Consider the following 23,949-nt stretch of genomic DNA (forward strand, 5'->3'; position numbering starts at 1 on the left):
AAAGTAAACTCTACATTTATGGGCTGTACACCGTTAGCGTGTTTATCCTGCTCGTCCAGGTGTGGCAAACCTGTGAATCATGAAATTCAGTCTGTCATGTGGCTTCTGAGCGATTCACAGGACTTGATCCATTCAGCCTAAATCCCTCCTGCCACCCTCAGGCCTGTTACTTTTTCCTCACATCTCCATCGATCTTCACCAAATCCCTCTTCTCCATCTTTCGTCTTCATCTCTGTCCCTGCTTTTTAAACTCCTCTGTGCTGTTTGACTCTATTTACTAAGATCTTTGCCCTCTTTATCTCTCCTGTGCTTCTCCCTTTTCCATCCTCCCAAATCTCGTCATTCATCCTCACCTCTCCTCCCTCATCGTTCCATTTCTCGCATCCCTGTCTGTCCTCTTCTCCTCCTCTTTTTATGTACCATTTTGGCTAAAAGCTCATTTCATCCCTATCCCCCCACTTTGCCCCTTTTCTCTCTCTTCTCCTGTCATTCTATTCTTGCTTTTGCTAAGTAGCTTAATATCAATGGCTTCTGGCGGATGAGTTAAACATTGTATGACAGAACACACAGGCAGCTTGGCATACCTGGCTGCAGGCTAAAATGAAGCGTGTCACATACAGGAAATGTACATTTACATTTAAAGATGACAGTTGAAGCAAATAGGAATTCACTGAGTTCATTATTGCAAAAAGTCAGGCACAGGTTAGTCTCCCATACCAGAGAGAGTGAGAGAGATTTCGGCTACTGTCATTACTCCCACAGACTATAAGCTCATAAACCAGCCATGTTCAAATATAAACACTAATGAAACATCTAATAAATGTAATTTGTGTAATGACCACAATCTCTTGGGTCGGGAATTTTATCTGATGACTGACTTTAGAACAATGATGTCTTTTATTACTCAGTAATTTCCTAGTCAGACTTGTGATTTTGATGTGTTGCGATATATGGAATTTAAACTCAGAAGCAAAGTTTGATGTCTGAAAAATAAATATGCCTGTGGTGTGGTTAATTATATCGTGGTGGGTGTGGACTGAGTTTTCAATTAAATAGTCTGTGCCTAAAGAGCACATAAAGCCTGGGTTTATAAAGATTAACCAAATTGCATAACAGCATATTTGTTTAAACTATCAACAGTAATCCCACCTATGCACACGTTTGAGGAGATTTCTACTCAAAATATTGTCACTCCTGATATTTTTATAAGTGTTTGGGCCCTTTATTTCATTTAAACAACTTGCATTTGAAATTACTGATTTATTAGAGCAGCAGAATATAGTTAGCGTTTGGGATTGGGGAATGGTAACACAATATTGTCCCCTGGAGCCTACAGGTGGCTGGTGGGACTGTGGAGGAGTTTAATAGTGGGCAGCAATGGTGCTGACATGGCAGAGGGAGAGAAGGGAAACTCTGCAGCTTAAACAGGCCACCACATTTGGATAGGACACGATGAGAGTGGGGCACATCACTATTGCTGTGTGATGCAATGCAGCTGTTTCCTGACTAAACTCACTCAAAGTCTTCATAGCATTCGTGTTTAAAGTGTTCTGCACACTTTGACTCATCTTAGCTGACATAGGCTTCAGCCCCCTGCTAGCCCACATTGGAAAAGCAGTTAAAAAAAGTTATGCATTCTATTCTACTTAAATCTGAGAGAAGAGCTAAAACTAAAGTTCTAAGGTGAGTTTAATCTTTCCAAGATTTATGAGAATAGACAGTTCTGTAATAGAAGTCACTGAAGGTAAATGATGTGCAAATAGATATCGCCCAAAATATCTTTCACCACTTCAAATGCCTTTTTATTATCTGCTTTGTTCTCCATTGTTCCTGTTCAAACAAGAATGAGAGAGAAGCGCTGCAGCTGACATATATTAACAGTATTTAACAAAACCATCTCTGTCATGTCAGCCTAATAAAGACTGAAGTCAGAGAGAGTTAAAGAACAATCAATTGCTATTTGCCTTTGTTTTTCTGCTCCTACTCCTGTCTGTGCTGTGATGGATTTTTCGAGGCTGCAAACGAATGACGCTTGATAATGAGGTGAAAAGAGAGAGAATTGCAGGGACAGAAAGTCTCTGAGAGAAAGAGATATCAAGCCTTAGAGCGAAAAGAAAAAAATACAGCAGCTTGAATGGAAGCTGAAAAGCTGCTAGACAACAAGAGGGAGTCTAGCTGTGCCATATATATGCATTATTTTTCGGTGTGTTTTTATCTTTTTTATTTTTATTCCATCTTTGTATCTGTTTTATTTTTGCTGTCTCTCAGACTCCGTTTTTGTTTCGTGACTCTTATCTCATTTTCCATTTTTTTCTTCCTCTCCTCTCTCTCACTCTGCCCAACTACTAAATAAGTAATCACTGTCCTCATTCACACCATCTGGGAGAATTTTCTTGCAGGTGGTTGTCCTGCTTTTACTTTTTATTTATTTATTTTTTGACAAGGGTACCGAGTTCCACAACATATTGTTATTTGGTACATTGTCTTGCATTGCAGATGTAAAACTGCCAGTGATGCACAGGCAAGTATAATGTGGTTATTTAGATATAATGTGGCCTATGTGTGTGACTTGATCCTGTCTCCCGAATATTTTTCACCTGGCTCATGAAGAAAAGTGGATTGCAAAGCGTTCCATGGTTGGTAATGCACATATGCTGGCTTAAAGGAGATTATGAAATGGGTTACTTTTTTTTTTATTTTTATTTTTTTTTTTAGGTCAGTTACTAGTCTTTTGTTTAGAGTTTTCTACAAAATTTGCGTCAGCAAATCAGCCATTTACGGTTTTAGGCTCTCCCTTCATTTTTACACCATCTGTCACTATGTAAGAACATGTGGCATTATTAAAGAAACATGCATATGCCAGTATGGAAACTTCTATATATGCTTCTCGTGCTGGAGATGAAGTCTTGCCTTTTGAGCAGTTTTTCATTGCTCATAAAACTCTCCATCTAAACTCCCTCAAATGTCCTTTTGTTGTGGTCTACAGCATCACATTTCAGCTTTGCATTGCAACACAGCTGTCAGCTTGTTATAATATACAGGAACTGGAGTGGTGGTTTTGACTTTCTCTCTCTCTGCATCTCCCTGTCTTTTACATTATCTCCCTCACTGCTTCTGTTCATGTCTCTCCCTTTTCTTGCCTATTCAGCTTCTCCACAGGCTAAATCCTGATCCATCATCTCTTGTTTTCTCCCCATTTCTTCTCTCCATACATTCCTGAGGCTTTCTGCAGAATCTCTGCCAGGAGCCCTTCTGCTCAGCGCTATAGGAGGGAAGGACAGAACGATGAAGGAAAAAAGAGCCATAGCACAAAATGGCAAAGTTGGATATAATATGGAAAGGTGGACATGAAGGTCTGCTGGGAAGTGGTTGCAAAGAAAAATGCATTGGTGTGAATCCTTGCTGAGGTTTAGGATGTTTCTCTTTGAGGAGAACCAGAGAGGTTAAATCGTTCTATGAATATTTGCTATTTGGCTGTGCATGAGATGTGATCAGAAAGTTCAAAAAACCTTACCTGACATAAATTTGGCCAATCTCTCTTTCAACTTCTTCTCAGGCATCAAAGAAAACTTCCAGCATGGCTGCCATTTTTAAATATAAATTGCACTCTCTAGGTCCCGTTTGGACAACACTGTGCACTCTGCTGTTGCACTGTAGACCCCAAACTTACACAGATGACAAACATTATCTTTTGTTTCCAAACTGATCTGAATTTTTATGGAAGATCATTGCTGCTGATGAGAGCTGGCTCTCCGAAGGGATTCCGTGAAAAAGTCTTGAGTTCCCAAGCCTGAAGGAAGCACGTTGGGTGTGGAACAAGACCCAGAGAATGCTTATCATTTTTTCAGCATTCACAGAGTTGTGCACCAATAATTGGTTCCTCGGGGTGAGACTGTCAACACAGAGTTTTACTGTATTGTCCTGAGGCATTTGGGGGAAACATTCAGAGGAAATGGTCTGAACTGTCGTGCATGTCAGTGTGCCATTATGTGCCAGCACAGAGCACATTGAAAATGCAGGAGTTCTTTGGACTTACCACACAATATTTGCTCACCGCTTGCCCCTCCTCTCCATATTTATGTTGCATCCACTTCTGGAGATTTAAATCACATTGGAGGATCCAGCAGGATACTCAGAGGCACAAGCAAAAGGTAACCTGACAGGACATGGCAACCGTGGTGGAAATGGTACAGACTTTCGCAAAACTTGAATGGGAGATCATCATTATCCAAACGAGGTAAGGTTGATGAGTTTTAGAAGTCCATTTCCAAAACTTCCAAATCATATAGAATGGATTTACAGCAGATGGGCATTTTTTGAATTTGTACAGTATTAAATGGAACTAGAGAACTCACTATCATTGTACTGGTTGTGTATTTTGTCACCGAGGACAAATCGGTATTTTGTCACCGAGCAAATAAAATAAAATAATTTTTATCAGTTAATAGAATCATTGGCAGTTCTGTATCATCTTTCATACAGAGAAATAGATTCGGATAAAAATATAAACTTCTCATAAAAAATGTTAAAAAAAAAAAGAATTTAAAAAATATTCAAATTTTGTGCCTCTGTCTCCTTACTCGCATCAAATCTACTGTTCTTCACAAATCCAGAGATCTGCTTTTTTCATTGCGCTGCTAATATCTAATTCAACCAATGCCCTAGGGAACTTCTAGCTAGTATCCAAAGACAGTCATACATGTTGGGGGATACTCCAGGATCCCAATAAAGACTCTTTTTAAATAATTCTTTTTTTTTTTTGCCTAAAGTTACCTCACTACTTTGTAAGTTGCAAACTAATGACACCATGCACTTGATGTGTATTGAATGCCCTTGCACTGACCTTTGGTGATTATTGCATAGTGCAGAAAAGGCTAGGAAGATGCAGACTGGAAGTTCAGATAGTGTAATAGCTCTGCTGTCATTTGGTAAAAGGTCTGACACTTTCACACCTCTAATGGAAATGCCTAACCCAAGGAAAATGACGTACAGCTACACAATACAGTATATATTATCGATGGATAACTAGAAAACGTAGGCGTTTACTCACTCTGTGGAAATTTTGGAGGGTTATCGTTGACATCTGTGAGGGTGATTTTAACTTCTGTGGTCCCTGACAGCCCTCCCATGTGACCACCCATGTCTTTGGCCTGGATGACGACATCGTACTCCTGGCGGGCCTCACGGTCCATGTTTGGCAAGGCAGTACGAATTATACCTGAGCAGACAGAGTGGTAACATGACATTAATGCTAAAATAAGGCTTTCTTTTAGCCATTCTGGAAAACACAACCACTGGAAGCTTGTGGGTGAGGTTTTATGGATTTTTGAATGATGAAAAAAACAGCAGATGTCTGCATATCTACTCTTGTGTTGTATATGCTACTGTACTCGTGTTTTGTCACACCATGTACAACATGTGCATTTTACGTCATGTCATTACAAATTATTAAGAATTACAATAAGGAATTGTATACCTGTTGAAATTAATAAATGAAAATGTTAAACAAATCCCACTTTGAAAACACTATCATTGCTAAGTAAAAACTACCAATTTACAACGAATTTATTCCAAGATTCTTCATTTTGTAAGAGAACGCATCATCACTCATCATTTAAATAAATAAGAACTCTAGTAGAACATTTGTGAAGTCTTATTTTTATCTATTTCAAGCCCCAGTGATTTTTGTCTGTTTAATTCATCACCCACTACTCTCTTTCCATCTCTCTCTTTCTTTCTGCACATGTCTAGCTGCAGTGTCAGAGAGGCTTTCTGTTGTCATATTATGCCAAAAGTGTGTGCGTATGTCTGTGACAGCATGGAAAGCTGATAATCTCCAAACCAATTAGAAATGTGAGCTATGGATTTGAGCCAGTCAAATACCCAACACTGGTTTGATTAGCCAGATTTACTCTGCCCAAATCTCTCTGCCTCTCTGTGCCCTAACCACTCACTTTCCATGAACTATCTCTCTGTAAACCAATTTCTCTCTCCTTCTCTACCCTAACCTCTCACTTTCAGTTCTTCTTCACTCTCTCTGACCTAGCATAGCTCAGTGTTTGCCCTAACCTCTTTCCTTACATCCAATTTCCTCTTTTAATGCAAACCCAAATATTAGGCCTCAGCTCTGCAGGGACCAAAGCTGAATGTCCGCTGGGGACCTCTTTCTACAGCTTGCCTTCTTTTCCTCACCAATTTCATTGGAAAGGATGTCTTGTTACACGATCCCTCTAGCACAGAGTTCTTGGCTTTTTTACATTAAGAGCAGTAGATGGAAATGTGAAAGAATAAAAAAAAAAAAAGTTTTGAGTTTGGTTTTTGCAGCAATCAGTTTTGATGAGACGCCTGGCAGATGGCACTACAATATTAGAGTTTAAAGTCAATTGCATTGATTATTTTCCTAATTAATTATATTCAATTTAAAATTTTGCGACTGTTAAAATTTGTTCACTGTTTGTAGCGGTCTTAATTCCTATTGATTTGGCAGTTGTGTCCCCCCCCCCCACACACACACACACACACACACACACACATCCTAACTCCAGGTGATACAAAAACACCGTGCAGAAAAATAAAATGAAAACGCATTGTCGTATCGTCCATGACAAGCTGTTTTTGTAGTTGATCTTAGACCTGTGTGCATACTACATCACTGTAACATCAAGGCCTTTGAGCTATTGTGTTTTGTTGTGTTGCAGACAATTATAAGCCTAGTTCAGGGTTTTTGTTTGCAGCCTTACCTGTCTGAGGCTCCACAGAAAAATAGGGTTGTCCTTGCAGTATGCTGTACACCAGTCTGGCACTGTTGCCGTAGGTGGGGTCATCAGCATCTGTAGCTGTCACCTGCAACACTGACGTACCTACAGGACAGAAACACAGACATGACAAAAAAGTCAGGAGGAGATAGCTCTACCTTAGTGATTTGGTTCAGGAATGGTTTGACAAACAAGCTTGTCACAAAAATGTGCGCCGATTCACCTGCCTGCACCAGCTGGATGGGAAAGGGAATGAAAAACACTCTCCTGTCTCTCAGACACTGCGGCTGAAGGGGCTCCTGTGGGGCTGGTCTCCACTATTATTTCTCTACATTTCATCATTGTCTGGTGGAAACATCCAGTCTCCAATTTTGGTGATTTTCATGTTTTAAATAAAACAGCATTTCCTCCGTGCTCTGACAGAGTTCAACAACCCCATGGATTTATGCAAACCTTTCAAAACTCTTTGGATAATCTGAAAAATGCATGGTTGTTGAGCCCGAAACATGACAGTTTATCTTAGTCCCCCACAAAAAAAATGGACATTTCACAGATATGTTTTCACCCAAAGCATCTGCATCCAGTAAATCCCTGTTAACTCAGCTGACACAGATATGCTGAGCAAATAGACCAAGTAAATTAAATTTGCAGAAGTGTGAAATACATTCTATTAACTTTGCGTTATTTAAGTTTTGCTTTTCCGATGTGACTCAGAAAGGTGTTTCTTTTCGCTAGACCTGTTGCTACTTGCTAAAGAAACGTAGTAATAAAAGTGCTTCAGACCTGTATCATTACCAGCTCTGATAAAATAAATATAAATAAAAACAGGCAAATAACATGTTGGTTTTTTTTCGCCACCCAAGTCCAAATTTTCTTACCTTGTGACTATAAAGTTATATTATTTTAAACTTTTTTTTTACACTATTAAATCAGAGCTGAGTCTAACTTTTACTTTTGTTGGTTTTAGTTTTATTTCATTTTTACATATTTTTCTCTTTTTGTCCTTCTTCGATGGAGTGTAGCCTGTGAGATTAGTCAAGCAACTGGAGCTGCACTGCACGTACACCCAATACACCACACTTGTCACAAACCAAGCACAACTTCCCAATTTGGTGCTGTATTCAAACTCGTTTCATCTTTCCCTCTGGCATTTCAGTGCCAATACTTTCCTTCATTACCCCCTGCTGTTTCAACCCCTCCACCACCCCAGCATCCACCTGTAGGCCCCGGGGGGGATGTTCAATCATCCCTCTCCAATTTCTATGTTCTATTTGTGGGTAGTGATAAACTCAGAGCCTAGGCATCAAACTCCAACCGTAATCTGCTCCTGTGATAAATCAGTAATTTCTTTCATGAGCTTCAATATCCATGATGAATCTGATTACAACCTCCTTTATTTTGCATGAAGTAACCACGAGGGCCCACACAAGGACTCAAATATGTTTAAGAGCTTTGTATTATTTCTAGTCTTGAAAGGGAAAAAAAAACCCTCAAAACCAACTAAAGCTCAAACTCACACAGTTCATCTTGAGCCCAGAGGACAGAAGTAAAAGCTTTTGGTTAGCAAGGTCAATCGAGAAAAAGTGAAAGTTGCAAAAGGTTACATAGGTGAAATGTTTTTTGTTTCATTTGTTTTTCCCCATAACCAAGCAACCCCAGTAAATGTAGAAACTGTTTCTTTCAGGGACTAAAAGCTCAAAATGGCTGTTACTAAGTTCTTGCAACAGCATGAATTTGGCTGGAATAATGGGTGCTTCACATCAATCACGTGTTATTGAATTGTTCATTTGGCTTCTTTACAGCCTTTTTTCCACTACATCTTCTATTTTAATATTTACCTTTCCAGCTGCAGCCATGTGAGCACCACCATTGTGCTCCATGCAAAATTAACCAGGTTCTGCATAACAGAAAACTGCAATGAAATTTTATTCAGCATGGCTTTGAATGTGGTTATAAGTACACCGTGATAAATTACCAAGAATGATAATTTGAAAGAAATTGGCTTTTCTATCCATTCTAAGTCTGATATCGATGAGGCTACATAGACCTAGTTAGTCAAATTACAGCTTTTATTTCTGTTCCACTTCTGTGGTTGTGGCTCATGGCAACTGGTGATCTCTCTTTGCCAGACTTCTGCATTCAGGTTTCAGATTATGTAGCGGATGGGTGAAAAATAGCCTAAACAGAACTCTTTTCTTTCTTTTCTTTCTTTGGAAGTCCAGTCCATTCAGGGAAGGGATTTCTTATGCTTCCACTGTTTCAGGCTTTACCGCTGCCAGTGTGGTTCATTTCAGGTCAGTATCTAGAGGCTGAAGATCAGAAGTTCTAAATAGGGAGACTCTTAAGGGGGTGGTAGAAACTCTTGCCTGTGCCAATATGGTACTAAATAATTCCACAATTCTGCTTGTAGTTTAGCCCAACTTTTAAGAAAAAAAGAGGATTTTTCAGGAGGTGACCTGATATGCACTTCTCTGTCACATTTCCTGCATTCACATTCAGTGATTAATATAGAAATGGTGTTGTTTAGCAGAAAAATAATATGCAGACAAATTTTCAGTTCAACTACCAAAACTACTGCTAAATTAAAACTAAACTTTAGTTTAGTAAGAGGACTTTTGCCTCTTCTGAGAAAATACCTGTTAAAAGGCAAGGTTGACATTTTTGACATAGGATTTGAAACCATTGCTCTGGTAATCAATGTCAAAACCAGGATTACATTTGTTTAATATTTATGCATTAAGGTTGTTATTAATTAATTAATTAATTAGCTATTCTCAGACAAGAACATATTTCTGGAGCCCAGTTCTCATTCAAATCAAATCAAATCAAATTCAAATTTTATTTGTCACGTACACAGTCATACACAGTACGATATGTAGTGAAATGCTTGGACAACTGCTCGTGACCTGAAGAAAACAAAAAAGGAAACGGCTATGAATAAGATAGGAAATAAATATGAAAAATTAAAAAGGGTAAATTTAACTAGGAAGGAATAAAATATAAATTAAGGTTAAAAATGAAATAACTGTACAACACAAATTAGAATGAAGGGTAAATTTAACTGGGAAAGAATAAGATAAAATTCAACATTCATTCATTCAATTCATTCAACATTAATAAATGAAAACAATGACAGTGAAATTCTATATTATATTTATTTATCACTTTGTATTTAATTTATGTCAAAATTCATTTGTGGTTGTTTTTGTGGGGTTTGTTTGTTTTTGTTTTTTATAGTGAAGACTATGAACAGTAGTTTGGGTCATCTCTGATTTTGTTTAAATGTGCTATATTAGCACAAGGAAGAAGACGTGACTTGAAATAGGGACAATGCCTTTTAAAAGGCTTACAGATAAACCAATAAAATATTGAAAAAGTCATATTTTTAGAGAAAGTCTCCAGTCTGGGGACTTTGTATAGATAGCCAGGCTTCATAGATTTACAATGATATGGAGAAAAAAGACCTCCAAACCTGCTAAAGAACCGGTAAAGTAAAAGGTAGCCAATTGGGACTAATTGTGTTTCTTTATGTTTATCCATTATCTTTCTTTGTCACCATCCCTCACTCCTTGATGACGGTACAAATATTTTCCCAATATTGCGTGAATACGATTTAAAGTCCCCCAAATTGTATGTTTACCAGCTGTACCAAACTTTTCTGAAGCTTTTCTGTGTCTAATATAACTTTCTTCTTACCAGCTGTAGATTTCTTAGACTTTTAAGCATTCTTTAATGTATCCCTTCCTTGTTTTCTTTGACTTTGTCTCAATACAAAACCTTGCTTCCCCCACATTTCTCTTAATGTTTCTTTTGCTACTTACCAACATTGGACATCTCAGGCACCCTGGCATAGTACGGCCCATGTGGAAACTCAGGAGGGTTATCGTTGATGTCCTGAACTTTCACTATGAACTCTGATGGCGGCTCCAGAGGCTTATTAGTGTCTCTTGCCACAGCCTGGGCTGTTAACGTGTATTGGGCCTGCTCCTCACGGTCCAGAGTTTTTGTGGCGTGGATGTTGCCTGTCTTGTCATCAATGACAAAGATTGTTCCTGCACCTTCACCGGACAGGATGTACTTGATATTTCCATCGCCTGAGTCAACATCTGAGTGGAGCTGAAAAAATGGAGACAAAACTGAATTTAGCTTGAATTACATGCACATATTTCAATATATGTGAAACTTGAAGAGAAAGAGAGAGAGACTAGCAGTTCCACATAAAGGCAGAAAGTCTGGTCAAAAGGCAAATTTGGAAGACACAGACTAGCTTGGCTGCCTGGCAGATGCCAGATGAGGTTGCAATTTCCCAAGTCTACAAACTAAAGTGAGCGAGTGACTGGGATAGACAGGCTGGAAATGCTGCATGTTAGATGGGCACACACTAATAAATTACTGACTTAAAATATTATTATAAAAATGAAGAATGTTCAACATTCAATTAAACTCTTGTTCTTCCTTTATAGCTCCTAGACTTTGAAATATGGTGCTCTGTAAACATAATTTGTTGTTTGTTATGAGAGCCGCTGCTCAGTTTGAGCGATGGTGTTGTTCTGGAGGAGTACCACCAATCATCTTCACCCTTGAATGAGAACATGACCTCTTTCATTTTTCTGTCTTTATCCCACTCTCTCTTTGATAAATGCTAAAACCACATTTAAATCCTGCTGTCAGCTTGCACACCATGACTGCCACTGGAGGGCAACGTGGCTTTTAATTAAACAGTTATTCAGAGGCTAATTTTGTTTGAAGAAGGATTCTCTTTTTAAATTGCACTGTTATACTCACCCTGCCCACCAGCACTGGGTCAGGTCCAGTGTACTCCTCAATGACAAAGAACTGATTCCAGACCCATCCTCGTTTGGACCTGTGGAGTACTTGGCCTTCCTTTCCAACCTTTTGTTTGTGTCTGTGTAGTGACAAGTGACCTACAAATACAAAAACACCAATATACATATATTTATATATATATAAACCACACCTATATTTATCCAGTTATAACCAAAACCTTTTAGTTAATTTAATTATAGTCCACAACATGTTTATTATGAATTGTAATTTCATGGTTAAACGTTAAATAGACGGCCACCTTCTGTATGTTATGTTGAATGAATTATCACCACAACAGCTGTTATGTTATATTTTGGATATTTTTTTTTTGTTTTTTTTTTGTTGATTTTCCAGTATTTTTTAGTAAGCTTAAAAGTGTGTGAGAGGGAGTAAGCAGAGTGGCCTGTTTTAGAAGTGTGGATCATTGGTTCAAATCCCAGCTGAAAAATGTGGGTGGACTGTATGAAGAACACATGCTTTAATGGGTCGATTTTTATGTGGAATCTTTGCAAGTCACTTAACCTCTTTTTGTTGTAGTGAAACTCCACAGTGGCTAGAAGGAGCAGTCTGTGGTTGCAGTGAGCAGTAGCAATGTTTGAACATGTGGAAGAATTACCATTAATATTTAAATATTAAAGGGAAAATAATGAAGAAAAAAAGATTGTTTTTGAACATAATTGCATGTTGGCAGTGTGTCTAGAGAGGGGAAAAATAAAGAATGTGTCCAAAAGAACTTTTAATTTTTTTCAGGCTCTTGTGAGTTTCCTTGGAGTCTTCAGCTGTTGTCTGCAATGCTCAGCATACATCTGCACACACTTCCAGCACCTGAGATGGTGATATATAACCAAAACAATAGCATAATACTCTTAAGGATGTTTTGGTTAGTGTGGATAATCAGACCGTTAGCTTTATGGTTGTGCTCAAGGCCAGGGCCTTCTGATTATTGTAAAGTTGAGTCAGAATTGCAAGTTTTTAGATAATGAAACTCAGCTGACTTTATAGGCCTTACATTTTTATTCTCTTCTAACTTTCTCTGCTTACCTTTACTCATATTTAATACAGCTGAATTCAAATAAACCTGATCCTATTTGCATATTTTTCAGATTCTGTTGACAGATAACAGAGCAAGTATGAAATAGTGACTGAAATGCACCCCATTATACCTAAGCTATTTCCAAGCTGCTGTTCTGCACTGTTAGAATGCTGATTTTATAACAACCTTGTCATTTGACAGATTCACCAGGCACATCAGTTTAAGACAACTACTGTGTGCTGTGATTTAGGAGGAACTTACATGTAAAATAAGTTACTCAGATTGAATGTTAGAAGCGTCAGAACGTCTTTTTTTTTCTTTTTTTTTTCTTCTCAGACACTCTTTCATGTCTACATCAGCTGACATGCGGTCCTGCCTTGTTGTGGAGGGGACAGCAGTACTAAATTTGCATTTAAAGCTACAGACTGTGAAACTGTTAATTTGGAATAAGGCTGAAATAAGGTATATACTTACTTGACAGAGTACCTAATTGGTTTGTATTCTGAGCTAGAACACAAAATGTTTTGGGGGTAATGTGTTATATATTAGGTTGATGAAATGGGTTTAATATGATATTTAATAATACATTAACTACAAGGCATAACTTGATAGATCACATATCTATGAATCTGAGGATCATCTCGGTGGATGACCCGGTTATACAAAATATTTAGGAAGATGCTCAGTGCAAACTTTAAATGTAGTGAGTTCTCAAATCCCTCATGTGATTATAACAGTTACATTTATAAAAAGGAATTATTTCTGTATCAGTTGCTGTACCAAGACTGCCAAGACTTTGCAATGCTGCATGAAGAAATTCACAAAAGGTAAAAATCTGACAGATCTAATTGATCATTTTAAAATATGAAACTAACACAACCTCTGAAAAGATGAGCAAAATGTTGTTTTTCGGATGTTCACAGTTATGAATTTATGCTGCAAGATTACGTTGAAGTATTGCTTTGTCATACCTGGATGTCTGTGTCTGTGTCCCCTTTGATCCAAGGAAGCATTTCCTTTCCGAGTTCCTAATGCAACGCTACAAAGTGCAGAAACTCCCAGCAACACCAGGAAGATCCTCAGTAGCCCGAGGCCCTGCCGCTTCATCATCAGCATTGCCATCTTGACAAACCTTTGAAACTGTGCACTTTGCTCCGCCCCCTACTTTCTGATTCCTCTCAGTGGAGCTCTGCTCCCACTGAGGTGGTATCTTGCTTTTTTTAACCAAAATGTTGTTGATGAGCTTCCTAGTTCATTAGCTGAAATGGGGCCTGTTGTAGATACTCATCACCAGCTTGCCACGTCACTGCCTTTCTTCGTTTAGCTTTTCTGCCTTCTTTTTCTCCTCTCACAGTTTGTGTTGTCTTATTCTTCTTGCCAAACAGCCTGAAAGAGAGCGAAAGGAAAGCAGGTTTGGTCAGTGACACAAAAATAGTCAAAGCAAACAAGCAAACAAAATATTTGCAGGCAAATATGGTTTGATGGTTTATTAAAATTCATGATTCCCAAACGGATACATTTCACTCAGACTAAATGCTCAGGTAAAACCTGATCACTATTTACAGCTCTTTTGGATACACTGACAGCATCATGCCATTTAATAGATCAAATCTATTAAAAAGCACACAGGTGATGACTCAACAATGCCAGTAGGAGTGATACATTTTTTGATTTGTCCATCTGTAGTGGTGAGCTGTAAAGTAAACTGCTTGGTCATTACAAGAAAAGACTCGATGAATGTCAGCAGAAAGCAATGACTGTAGTTTTAAAAAGAAATCTGTGGATATGAGAATGTTGCAAAGTAGATTTAATAAGAGCAATGAAAAAATGTATTCAATCTTCACCTAGAGAGAGACTAGAGAGGACTGGATCTGCAGTGAAGCATCATAGGTTTTGCTCTGCTGCATTTCTTAATATCTGATTTAACCATAATATATGAAAACATAGTTTGTCTATCACTTTATTACACCAGCAAACCAAAAGTTGAACTAATATGTGATGGATTCAACTCAACTCCATTCATTATATATAGCCCTACAACAGACAGGTAGATTTTATCTGCAAAGATAAGTGAAAGTGTTTATTAAAAAAAGAACCGAACCACTCTACTTTTACTTGTGCTACTATGCCATTACAAGAAAAGCTGGAGCCACTAGAATGCAAAAGGCAAATGTCATTTTAAGCAACCAATTAGCACAGACGATAAATACAGAAGCTTTTTATCTGTTGTCTTCAGTTTGGTTTATGATGTTCTGTTCATGACAGAAGAGAGATGGCAGTCTTTGAAGGTAAAACATTGAGAGAAAAAAAAAGGTCAAACAAAAGACAACAAAGTTTACTCAAGTGCAAATGTGCAAACAAGTGTGTCTAATTATTCTTCACTTAAGAAAATAATATCACTAAACTGAACCACACTAAAACCGCTTTTTCCCCAGCCAGTGGTTATATATTGATGCGCCATTTGCACCAACATGAGTAAGTCACCTGGCACACTTGAGAGGTGATTTGTGTTTTAATTGCACATCATCCGTGCAGCGATGCACGTAGGCCTACTACTGTACCAGTGCAGTACCAGTACCAGTTAGAGTGACTGAACTAGAGGTGCTAGTAATCTTTTAATTCTAACTGTAAATTCCGTACTGTGCTTCTTATTTTTCTTGGCATGGACCAATTGAGCAAAATTTGTATATGCACATGTGAATGTGTTTGTGTGTGGGTGTTTAATATTCAATAGATCAGTAGATGAGAAAATTCCCCCAGGGCTCATTGGCTCATGCTGACCACATGACCAGCCAACCAGGAAGTGTTGACAGTTAATCCCATACCGGCTCATCATCTGGCTAATTATCCTCGAGTCCTCTGATTGATGCACATATCTGTGTGTGGGTGTGTATGCATGTGTGTTTGTGCCTGTCTTTCATTCATTTGTAAAAGCCTCGGAGCTGTTTTTTCTTTCACAGCTTGCCTTGAAAAATGGTGCCTTGATAAAAACATATCTGCGACTAAACCTGTGAAAATAAGGAATAATTTTTCGGAAAATTCTTTAAGCTGAAAAATTGCCTGATAATTGCCTGAAAAAAATTCTTAATTGTACAGTTATAGTAATAAATAGCTGTAAAATCGAAATAAATAATGGTTGTTGACATCTTGTCTCTAATAGAGAATAAGTTAAAACTTTAAAAACAGCAAAACAACAACAAAAACCCCGTAAATAATGAACTCTCGTTTGCACTTGTTGTGCGACGAGCTGACACCTGCTATGCAGAATCTATTAACAGGACCTCAAACTGTCATTGATGTGTCAAATTAAGTGTCAGCTTTATTTAACAAGTAAAAATAAATCAAGTCCAAAATAAATTGCTTTCCCCAGTATCCCGGTTCCCTGCTACAAGTCCGCTGTTATTTTTCTGAATAACTGTCAGATGCGTGTCAGGTCAAACACAAGAAAAAAATAACAGACTAGATTGATAGCAGCAGACAGAGTGACAGCTCAGGAATGATCAGTGTGTAAGCCAGCATGATATTGTGTGGTTTGCTTGGTGACAAATAAGTGACCCCACTGTCAAATTCAAACAAAGCACCTTTAAAAATACAGATTTTTTGCAACTTTTCTCTCTGTTTATTTGGTTTTTATTTATATAGTGAGTTCAGATGAGTTTGTTGGAGCACCCCTTCAAATTAACTGAAAAATCATATTGATATCTTGCAAAGCTGTGGAGCTTCATGAAGTAGGTTCTTACTTTACTAAAACTTTCTCTCCATCTATTCAGATGCGTTGAGATCTGATTGTTACTCTCCTTCTTAGACATTAGCTAGTGGTAGAAGGAAACAATATATTTGACAAATTCCAGTCTGCACTGAAACAGCATTATTAAATTACGAATGGCACTGGTCTCATATTGCTGTCATCATACTTCATACATACATTCATATAAACCCATGTATGTATGTCCTCCTCTGCACCCCTTGTATGTGGAGTCCCCCAGGGATCTATCCTCGGACCAGTTCTGTTCTCACTATACAAGTTATCCCTGAGCCACCTGCTTGATAGTTTCAAAGGCATATTATTGCTATGCTAATGATACACGGCTGTAATTTTCAGTTGAGCCTAATACCTCAACAGCCTTCCCTACCTTAATGAATGTGCTCTCTGCCATTACTAACTGGACATCTTTAATTGCCCTTCATTTTAATTCTGGCAAAACTGAAGCTCTTCCTTTGACCCAGACAATTTCTAAGGAGGTCAGTCAGTACTTTTACCCCCTCACGTGCATTGGAAGTCATCGGCTAAGACCCTATGTCTCTTCGCCGATATTTGAAATTTGAACCTGAAATTTAAAAACTCATCAAGTATTGTTTCTTTCTTTTAAGAAACTTTGCAACTTTGGTTATTTTAATGTATTTTTCAGTCATCCCTTGACCATTTTCAGTTAGTCCAGAATGGACAGACTGCTAACAAAAATTTGCCAGTGTACACATATTACACCTCTTCCTGGTGTGCTTTAATGGCTTTCTGTAATAAAAGCCATTTTAAAGTTGTATTCATAACATATAAAGCCCTATGTGGATAGGCCTGGGATACGAATCAGGGCTACTGAAACCTTATAACAGCAGTTGACCTCCCAGAAGAGCTCATCAAGGTCTTTTAATTGTTCCATGATCTTATTTTAAAACCAGAAGTTCTTCCGTGTTTGAGGTTGCAGCACCTAAACTTTGGAACAACCTCTTAGACTTGTAGGTCGGCTAAATGTGTGGTTTGCTTTAAATGACAGCTGAAAACGTTTTATTTTAAATGCGTGCTTTTGTTGAAATGTGAAGCACTTTGTTCTTGAAAAGAAGTGCTTTATAAATAAAGTTATAATTAGTAGTAGTAGTATTTAACCAATGAAGCCCAGCTATCAGGGACAGACAGCATAGGGAAAATCAGCTCAGTGTTAGAGAAGCTGAAGCAGTTGGATGGATGAGCTGGTACTGAAAATATGTTACATGGTTATAAGGCCACACATTGGTAGAAACAGTACAAAACAGACAAGAAATGCATCAGAAAAGAACACGCTCCTTGCTTACTTGTTCAGGATTTTAAATCCACATTGTTTGCAGGAAAGTCTGGACACAGAAATCCTCTGAACAGTGTTTACAAAAGCTGCTCCATATGCTAACCACCTTCATCATGAAGTTAACAGATGTGAAACAATCCTGTAGAGTTGCACTCAAAAGTGTACCAAACTGTTACTCTCACGCATTTTCCTGAAAACAAAATTCTCTCACTATTGATTTTTAGTCATTTTTTTATTGGGAATAATTTTTTCTGTTTAAAATAATACTATTTCTTAAAATAAAACCCAAACCGTTCTTGAAGATTAAGAGCGCCAGTCTATTTAAAAATTAGATCAACTTCACAATTTATTGAATTTATATAATACTACATGGCCGTACCTTCTATGACTCATATTCGTTTGCTGTTTTCTTAAGTTTTCCGATATCTCAAATGGCTGACGGTGCGAGACACAGAGAGAAAGCGAGAGAAGCAGAAAACGCAGCGCTGAAACAGACAGTGATAATGACTCCCCAGGGCAAGCATGCCTTTTGGCCAGACCGTTTCCTATGTCTAGAATACATGACTCAAGAGTCACGTTAGAATAGTGAACAGCATACTTGAGTTTGTGTGTGTTTGTATATGTGTGTGTGAACGCATATGCACTGTTCCCTTGGGGTTAGTAGAGATGCTGTTAATCCATGAGTCAAGTGTTTGAGTAGGCTACTGTGATTCATTGGCTAACACGAGAGTGTAGCTCCACACACTGTGTGTGTATGTGTGCGTGTTTGTGTGAGTGTGTTGAATGTGTCACACAGAGGTCAGAGCATAGGGTTAAAATAAATCAATGTGACATGTCCTCACTCAACAGGGGGGATATTTGTCTGTTTAAGAGTCTGAATATGTCTCTAAAGATGTTTGTATTTATATCTAATGGTGTGCTGTGAATGTGCATCTGTGTATATGACTGTCTGTGATTATGCAATCTTATTAATGTGGGCTGTTATGACTGAAAACCCCAAAGTGTGTTTACTATTTCTTTTCTTATAGTGACTAAAGTGAGCGCCGAGACAAACAGAATAAGTTCAGCGGTCTGCTTAGATTTTGCTCTTCTGATATTGACTTTTTGAAATTTGACTTGGTTCATTAATATTTATATTTCTTTACTTTTAACCAGAACTCATTATAATATGGAACACACTGTGTGACGATTAGGAGTCAAATTCTTTAAGACTGAGATTTTGGGTCTTTTGTAGAAGTAGATGTTGAATAAAAAGTGTTTTTTTCCTCTCGCTCTCTATTTCCATGCACACAGGTTGTTTCTCATGCTGTGTCTCTTTAGTCAGAGTAGCTGTACTGGCTGCCCTACTGGAATCACAGCTAGTACCTCCAGAACTGAAGCGAGGCACAAAAGAGATTTCCACCAAGTAAAGAGCTGAAAGGCGACAATTACTCCACAGTAATAAATGTAATTCAGTACTTTAAGCAGTCGATGCTGAAATCTTTAGTAACTAAGTAAATAAATAAATGAAAGTTCATTACTTTATCGAGTCATTGGAAAGCTTTACTCCTTTGTTGGACATTGATAAGTAAAAATGGAAACATAAACTGGGACAAATACACAATTTCATTAAACATTTCCCCAAAACAAACTTCTCAGCCGCTGTAATTAATCATTGTATTGCTGTGTTAGACACAGGAGACTTGTCTTTGTAATGTCACCATTAAATAAAACCCGAGTATGTACTTATTTTTCTCTCTGTCACTGCCTCTTCCTTTCTCCTCACACTCTGTCATTGTTTCTCTGCACTGTGCTTCCAATGCTTTCCCTCCTTTGTAAGCCAAACGTCGACAGCAGCCAAAAGAACATTGGAAAACGTCTGTGAAGTATAGGGGAGGGGAAAAAATAGTCTTGACCCCACTTTTTTTCTCCTCGGTCTTCTCAAACTTTCCCTCACTGCTTTTCTCTCTAAGGGTCAGTGACAATAAAGGTGATTCATTCGTGTATGAAGGTGTATATACACCTCTCTCTAGCGTAGTGCACGGTTTGTGATTGTGCATGTAGCTGACAGTGTGGGTCTTTTCTCGCCTTTTCCTCCGTGTCTCCACGTATTGCCTGTGCTGGGTAGGTGTAGGCAAACAATGGTCTCACTGTTCCTCGTGTGAAAAACGTGAACAAAAGGAATAAGACATACACGAGGAATGAAGGAGAAGGAATGAGATAGGTTTATATGTGCTGTATTTTTTCCCCTTTGCGGCAGCTTCCCTTTTCACATTGGGCAAAGCCTTTCAGCGTGGTTTTGTAAATCAAAAGCCGTCTGAATCATCGAAGAAAGAAAAAAGAGAAGACGCACAGTCAGGCATTTTTTAATTATTATCTTTGCATGTAAAGACAATGGATGTTGACTGTGACAAACTCTGTTGGCATGATGTTTGAAGTTTTAGCACATTTTAGCTGCAATGACTTGTGCAACTTCTATGTAATCCAGATGCAGACACGCATTTGTAAAGTCGCTGTTTTGGACTGACCTCGGTCAACAGCGGCCATCCCCGAGCTATGACACTAAAGGATTATGTCTGAATTAGCTAAGTAGCTGGCATGAAACAGAAGTGGATGCAGAATGTGCTGCTTGCACCCACATCACAGCCCGAAGGCGACATTTGTCCCTTTTGTGTTCTCACAGATACTGTGTCATTGTTAGTTCTTGCCATGTTGGTGTCATTCGCCATGGTGTTTAGCCTCCTGACAGAAAACAAGGTGCCGTCACAGCAGAAAACTGTGTCACCTCATTGCTTTAAACTAAGTCAAAGCAACATCTCTTAATTGTTTTAGATTTGAATCATTTTAGGTTCACACAGTTTTTGCCCCGCTTGATTGGATAGTTAACTGTGACATCTGTGTTATAGATATGACAAACAATGCAACTTCACCCCCATGTGTCATCATTGCACCATGTAAATTAACATTTAAGGTCTTGCCTGAGGAGGTCCACTCAAGGACACCACAAAAATACAACAGTTGACTGTTGCCAAAACCAAACTATAACCACTGGACCCCTCTGTAACCCTGCACGCTATTCGAGCCAGATGTGATACATTTTTTTCCACATATATGCTGGGATGTGAAAGGGGGTCAAGGGAGGTTTAAAAAGAGATTTTCTCTTACTGTAAAAATCCACTCCTACTCTCCCATACAAATCAATCCCTTCACTGTGCTGTGGCAGACATAAAGCTTTGGACTGTAAAGTTTTTTTTTCCTCCTTCTTCCTTTTTTTGTTGTAAACTCTGGCTCCTTGAAGTGACATATTCAACAAGGAGAGATTTGATAAGACAAAGTATAGATGAGATGAAACGGGACAGAGCAGGAGGAAGGAGGGAGATGGAGAGAGAAAAACAGCTAACAGAAATAAACAGGGTTTGTGTTTGAGTCCAACCGTCGTTTGAATTTTACACAAACTTTTGAGATGCTGCAAATATTTAACCCTGTTATTATTATTTCTCCCCAAAATGTGCAATACATTACTTAGACTACAAAGTGTGATTATATGGAAACTGCAGATTACTGAGTGAGAGCCAAAGAAGTGAGTGCACAGAAAGCTAAAAGGTACAAAGACAGAGAGTCAGTGTATTAAAGTTCACTTTGGGGATCTTATTTCGGTTACCGGGTCTTTGTGGTCTGTTAAAAGCTTAAAAACAGAGCGGTGCTGAAAACAGACACCCAGCGTTTAGCTCACACCACGAAACCTGAGGCTTAATTGCCTTTCAATTAGAGGAACTAATAGGTGTGCATGTGTGTGTCTGTGTGTGGTGAGGCAATTACAAAGAAAGCTCCAAAGCTTTCTCAGCATTCACGAAAATAGGTATTAATGAGAGGCTAACAACTCTCTCTCTCTCTCACACACACACACAAAGGACGCAGTCTTCGCTTTGAGTGTGTGTCTGTGCATGTGTATGTGTAGGCTGCTGATTTCTATTAAGCCATTAGTGAGATTCAAGTGCTAATTACCACCCACAAGAACCCACGTTTGCCATTTTCACACATGTGCACACGCACGCACACTTGCTTTATGTACAGATCTTTAAAATCTTTAATCAACCACATTTCAACATCATTAATATCAAATTACTTGGAAAAGAATGAAGTAATGACTGTCCCGGCCCTATGAGATCCACAACGTGGATTTCTAAATTATATGCATTAGCTAATTGAATCATTATGTAATGGCGTTATGGTGCAGTTTATGTGATGCTTTCTTAACGCTTCTGCTTCATGAGACATTTGGCTTTAACAGAAAAGTCTTGGAAGAGAATGAAAGACATCAATCAAAGAGCAACGATTTGGATTTGATCTTGTGTGGCTTTTAACGAGCGAGTGGCACACAACACAAAGACCGAGCGTAAGACGCATGGAATGCTGCACAGACCACAATCCCTGACGCTGATAATTCCACAGTTAGAGGTGCGTGACGCAGCGGAAAAACAAGCATCAATGCACCGCTAGTAGATTTGGTAAGGATAAACATTAGTCTCAACCAAATCCTGTCACCTGGTATCCATCTCTCTGAAGCTAATGTGCTTCTTGTCATGGAGCTTTGATAGGTTTTTGATGGAGAGAACAGTCTGCAGAGGTTCAATTTCCACAGTGAAGCAGATCTGTTTCCTCTTGGAAGACAAAAACATCTTCCGCAAGGACACTGATGCCATCGTTGGGAAAGAGCTGAGTCACTGTGAATGAATATGGGCTCATTTTGCTTTGAAGGAATTAAACAGTGTGGCTCTTGGGGAGCAGCTTGTAAGAAAAGGTCAATGATCTGAGGAAAAGATTAGTAATATGCATTTTTCTTGTTCTTGTTTGCTCTGGTATTGCTCCAGGAAGCAAGAAGTTAGAATATACAATCACTTCTTTGTACCAGAGTGATTAAAAAAGCCTTGTAAACTTTCCACTTCTGCCATTTCTTGTTCTTGTCAGCTGTGCTTTGACTTGATCTTTATTTTTTTGTGAACTCTTCCCACGATCCTTGTGTCTGCGTAGCCAGAAAGCCATGCAAACGACACCAGAGCAGGACCATAAATTCAGCCACAGGCAGAGAGAAACCTGTTACCAATCTTCATCATCATTTGAAGATACAGCAGCCAAAGTGTCCAATCATTGCTTTATGGCTCCCAATAACACTTCTGCACCGGATGTCAGTAACAGGTTTATAGGGGTACAGCTGAGTCATATCTTAGTTTAGACCAATTATAGAGAAACATATTTTCGATGTGCAGACTTCTGAACGGTAGGTTGTTGTTGTTTCATCCTGTCTGTTTCAGTTTAGTTTTAAAGCTGTAGAGAGCTCGTAATACTCGTAATATAGAAAGATATGGATCCACTTACTTTGTTGGCATTCTCTGTGTTTTGACAGTTAGCAGTAGCACAGTTATGTTCATTTAATGAATAAAATTAACTGAACTTAGAGGAATACATTGGAAGCTACAACAAAGTCATGGTAGCATGTGTTAATTTCAAGAATGAAATGAACAAAGCTGAAAATGAAGAAGAAAAACAATGTGCTGACAGCTCTGACATTTATATATATTTTTTGATTTTTGCATTCAGCTAGCTAGCATCTAATTAAGTCTGATTCACATCCACAGCTAATTTATTCTGTCAAAAGAATTTTAGTTCATAAAGATAACACTCTGTTTACATGAAAACATTTTTGTTTTGATTAGCATCCTCGTTTACTCCTTATCGTGTTAATTTGAAAATGATTATAAATCATGTGCAATCACAACATGTTTTCTGTGATGAGCGGAAGGTTGCGTTTTACATCGCTTCAACGTCATGTTCTGTGCATTTAAACATACTGTTCTCTGCTGCTTTAAATCACTTGATTCATCCCTATCACGACAGCTGCCTTGTAGTTTCATAACCTGTGTTCATCAAGAGATAAACTGATTGCAACATACAACGAGAATTTCTCTCGCAAAGAGCTGATTGTGGTACCAATACAATTCTATTTTTTTTTATTTAGTTAGAAACATTCTTGTACATTAAATACTGAATCCATAGTTTTTGGGCACAGTGTAACAACAGCTGCTGCTGCTGCTGTCGACATCTTGCTTTTATAAAACAAGACAAGAAATTTATAGAAGAAAAAATCATAACGGCAACATAAACAAAGGCGATAATGGGGTGAATGTTTCAGCAGGGTGCATCACTCTGTTGTTCCTGATTTGGCCTTTAATTTCATAAGGAAATCCTTCAGGGTGAAAAGAAGTTAATGACTCAACCAATCAACTCTCTCTGCTCTTCC

The 23,949-nt window shown here is 38.4% G+C and overlaps 1 protein-coding gene across 2 annotated transcripts in view; it reads right to left on the reverse strand.

The window, feature by feature from the left end:
• Positions 1-23,949, reverse strand: part of cdh11 (cadherin 11, type 2, OB-cadherin (osteoblast)) — a 97,278-nt gene that overhangs the window by 20,933 nt on the left and 52,396 nt on the right. For both annotated transcript variants that reach the window (XM_080868888.1, XM_080868887.1), the window contains 5 exons: positions 13,587-14,001; positions 11,541-11,680; positions 10,577-10,871; positions 6,741-6,860; positions 5,051-5,218 (listed from right to left, as the gene is read on the reverse strand). In XM_080868888.1, coding sequence (XP_080725014.1) covers positions 5,051-5,218; positions 6,741-6,860; positions 10,577-10,871; positions 11,541-11,680; positions 13,587-13,737 — 874 coding nt within the window. In that variant the 5' untranslated portion in view covers positions 13,738-14,001. The remainder of the gene's footprint in view (positions 1-5,050; positions 5,219-6,740; positions 6,861-10,576; positions 10,872-11,540; positions 11,681-13,586; positions 14,002-23,949) is intronic.

Source organism: Rhamphochromis sp. 'chilingali' (genome assembly GCF_963969265.1).
Source record: "Rhamphochromis sp. 'chilingali' genome assembly, chromosome: 20".
Taxonomy (NCBI): Eukaryota; Metazoa; Chordata; class Actinopteri; order Cichliformes; family Cichlidae; genus Rhamphochromis; species Rhamphochromis sp. 'chilingali'.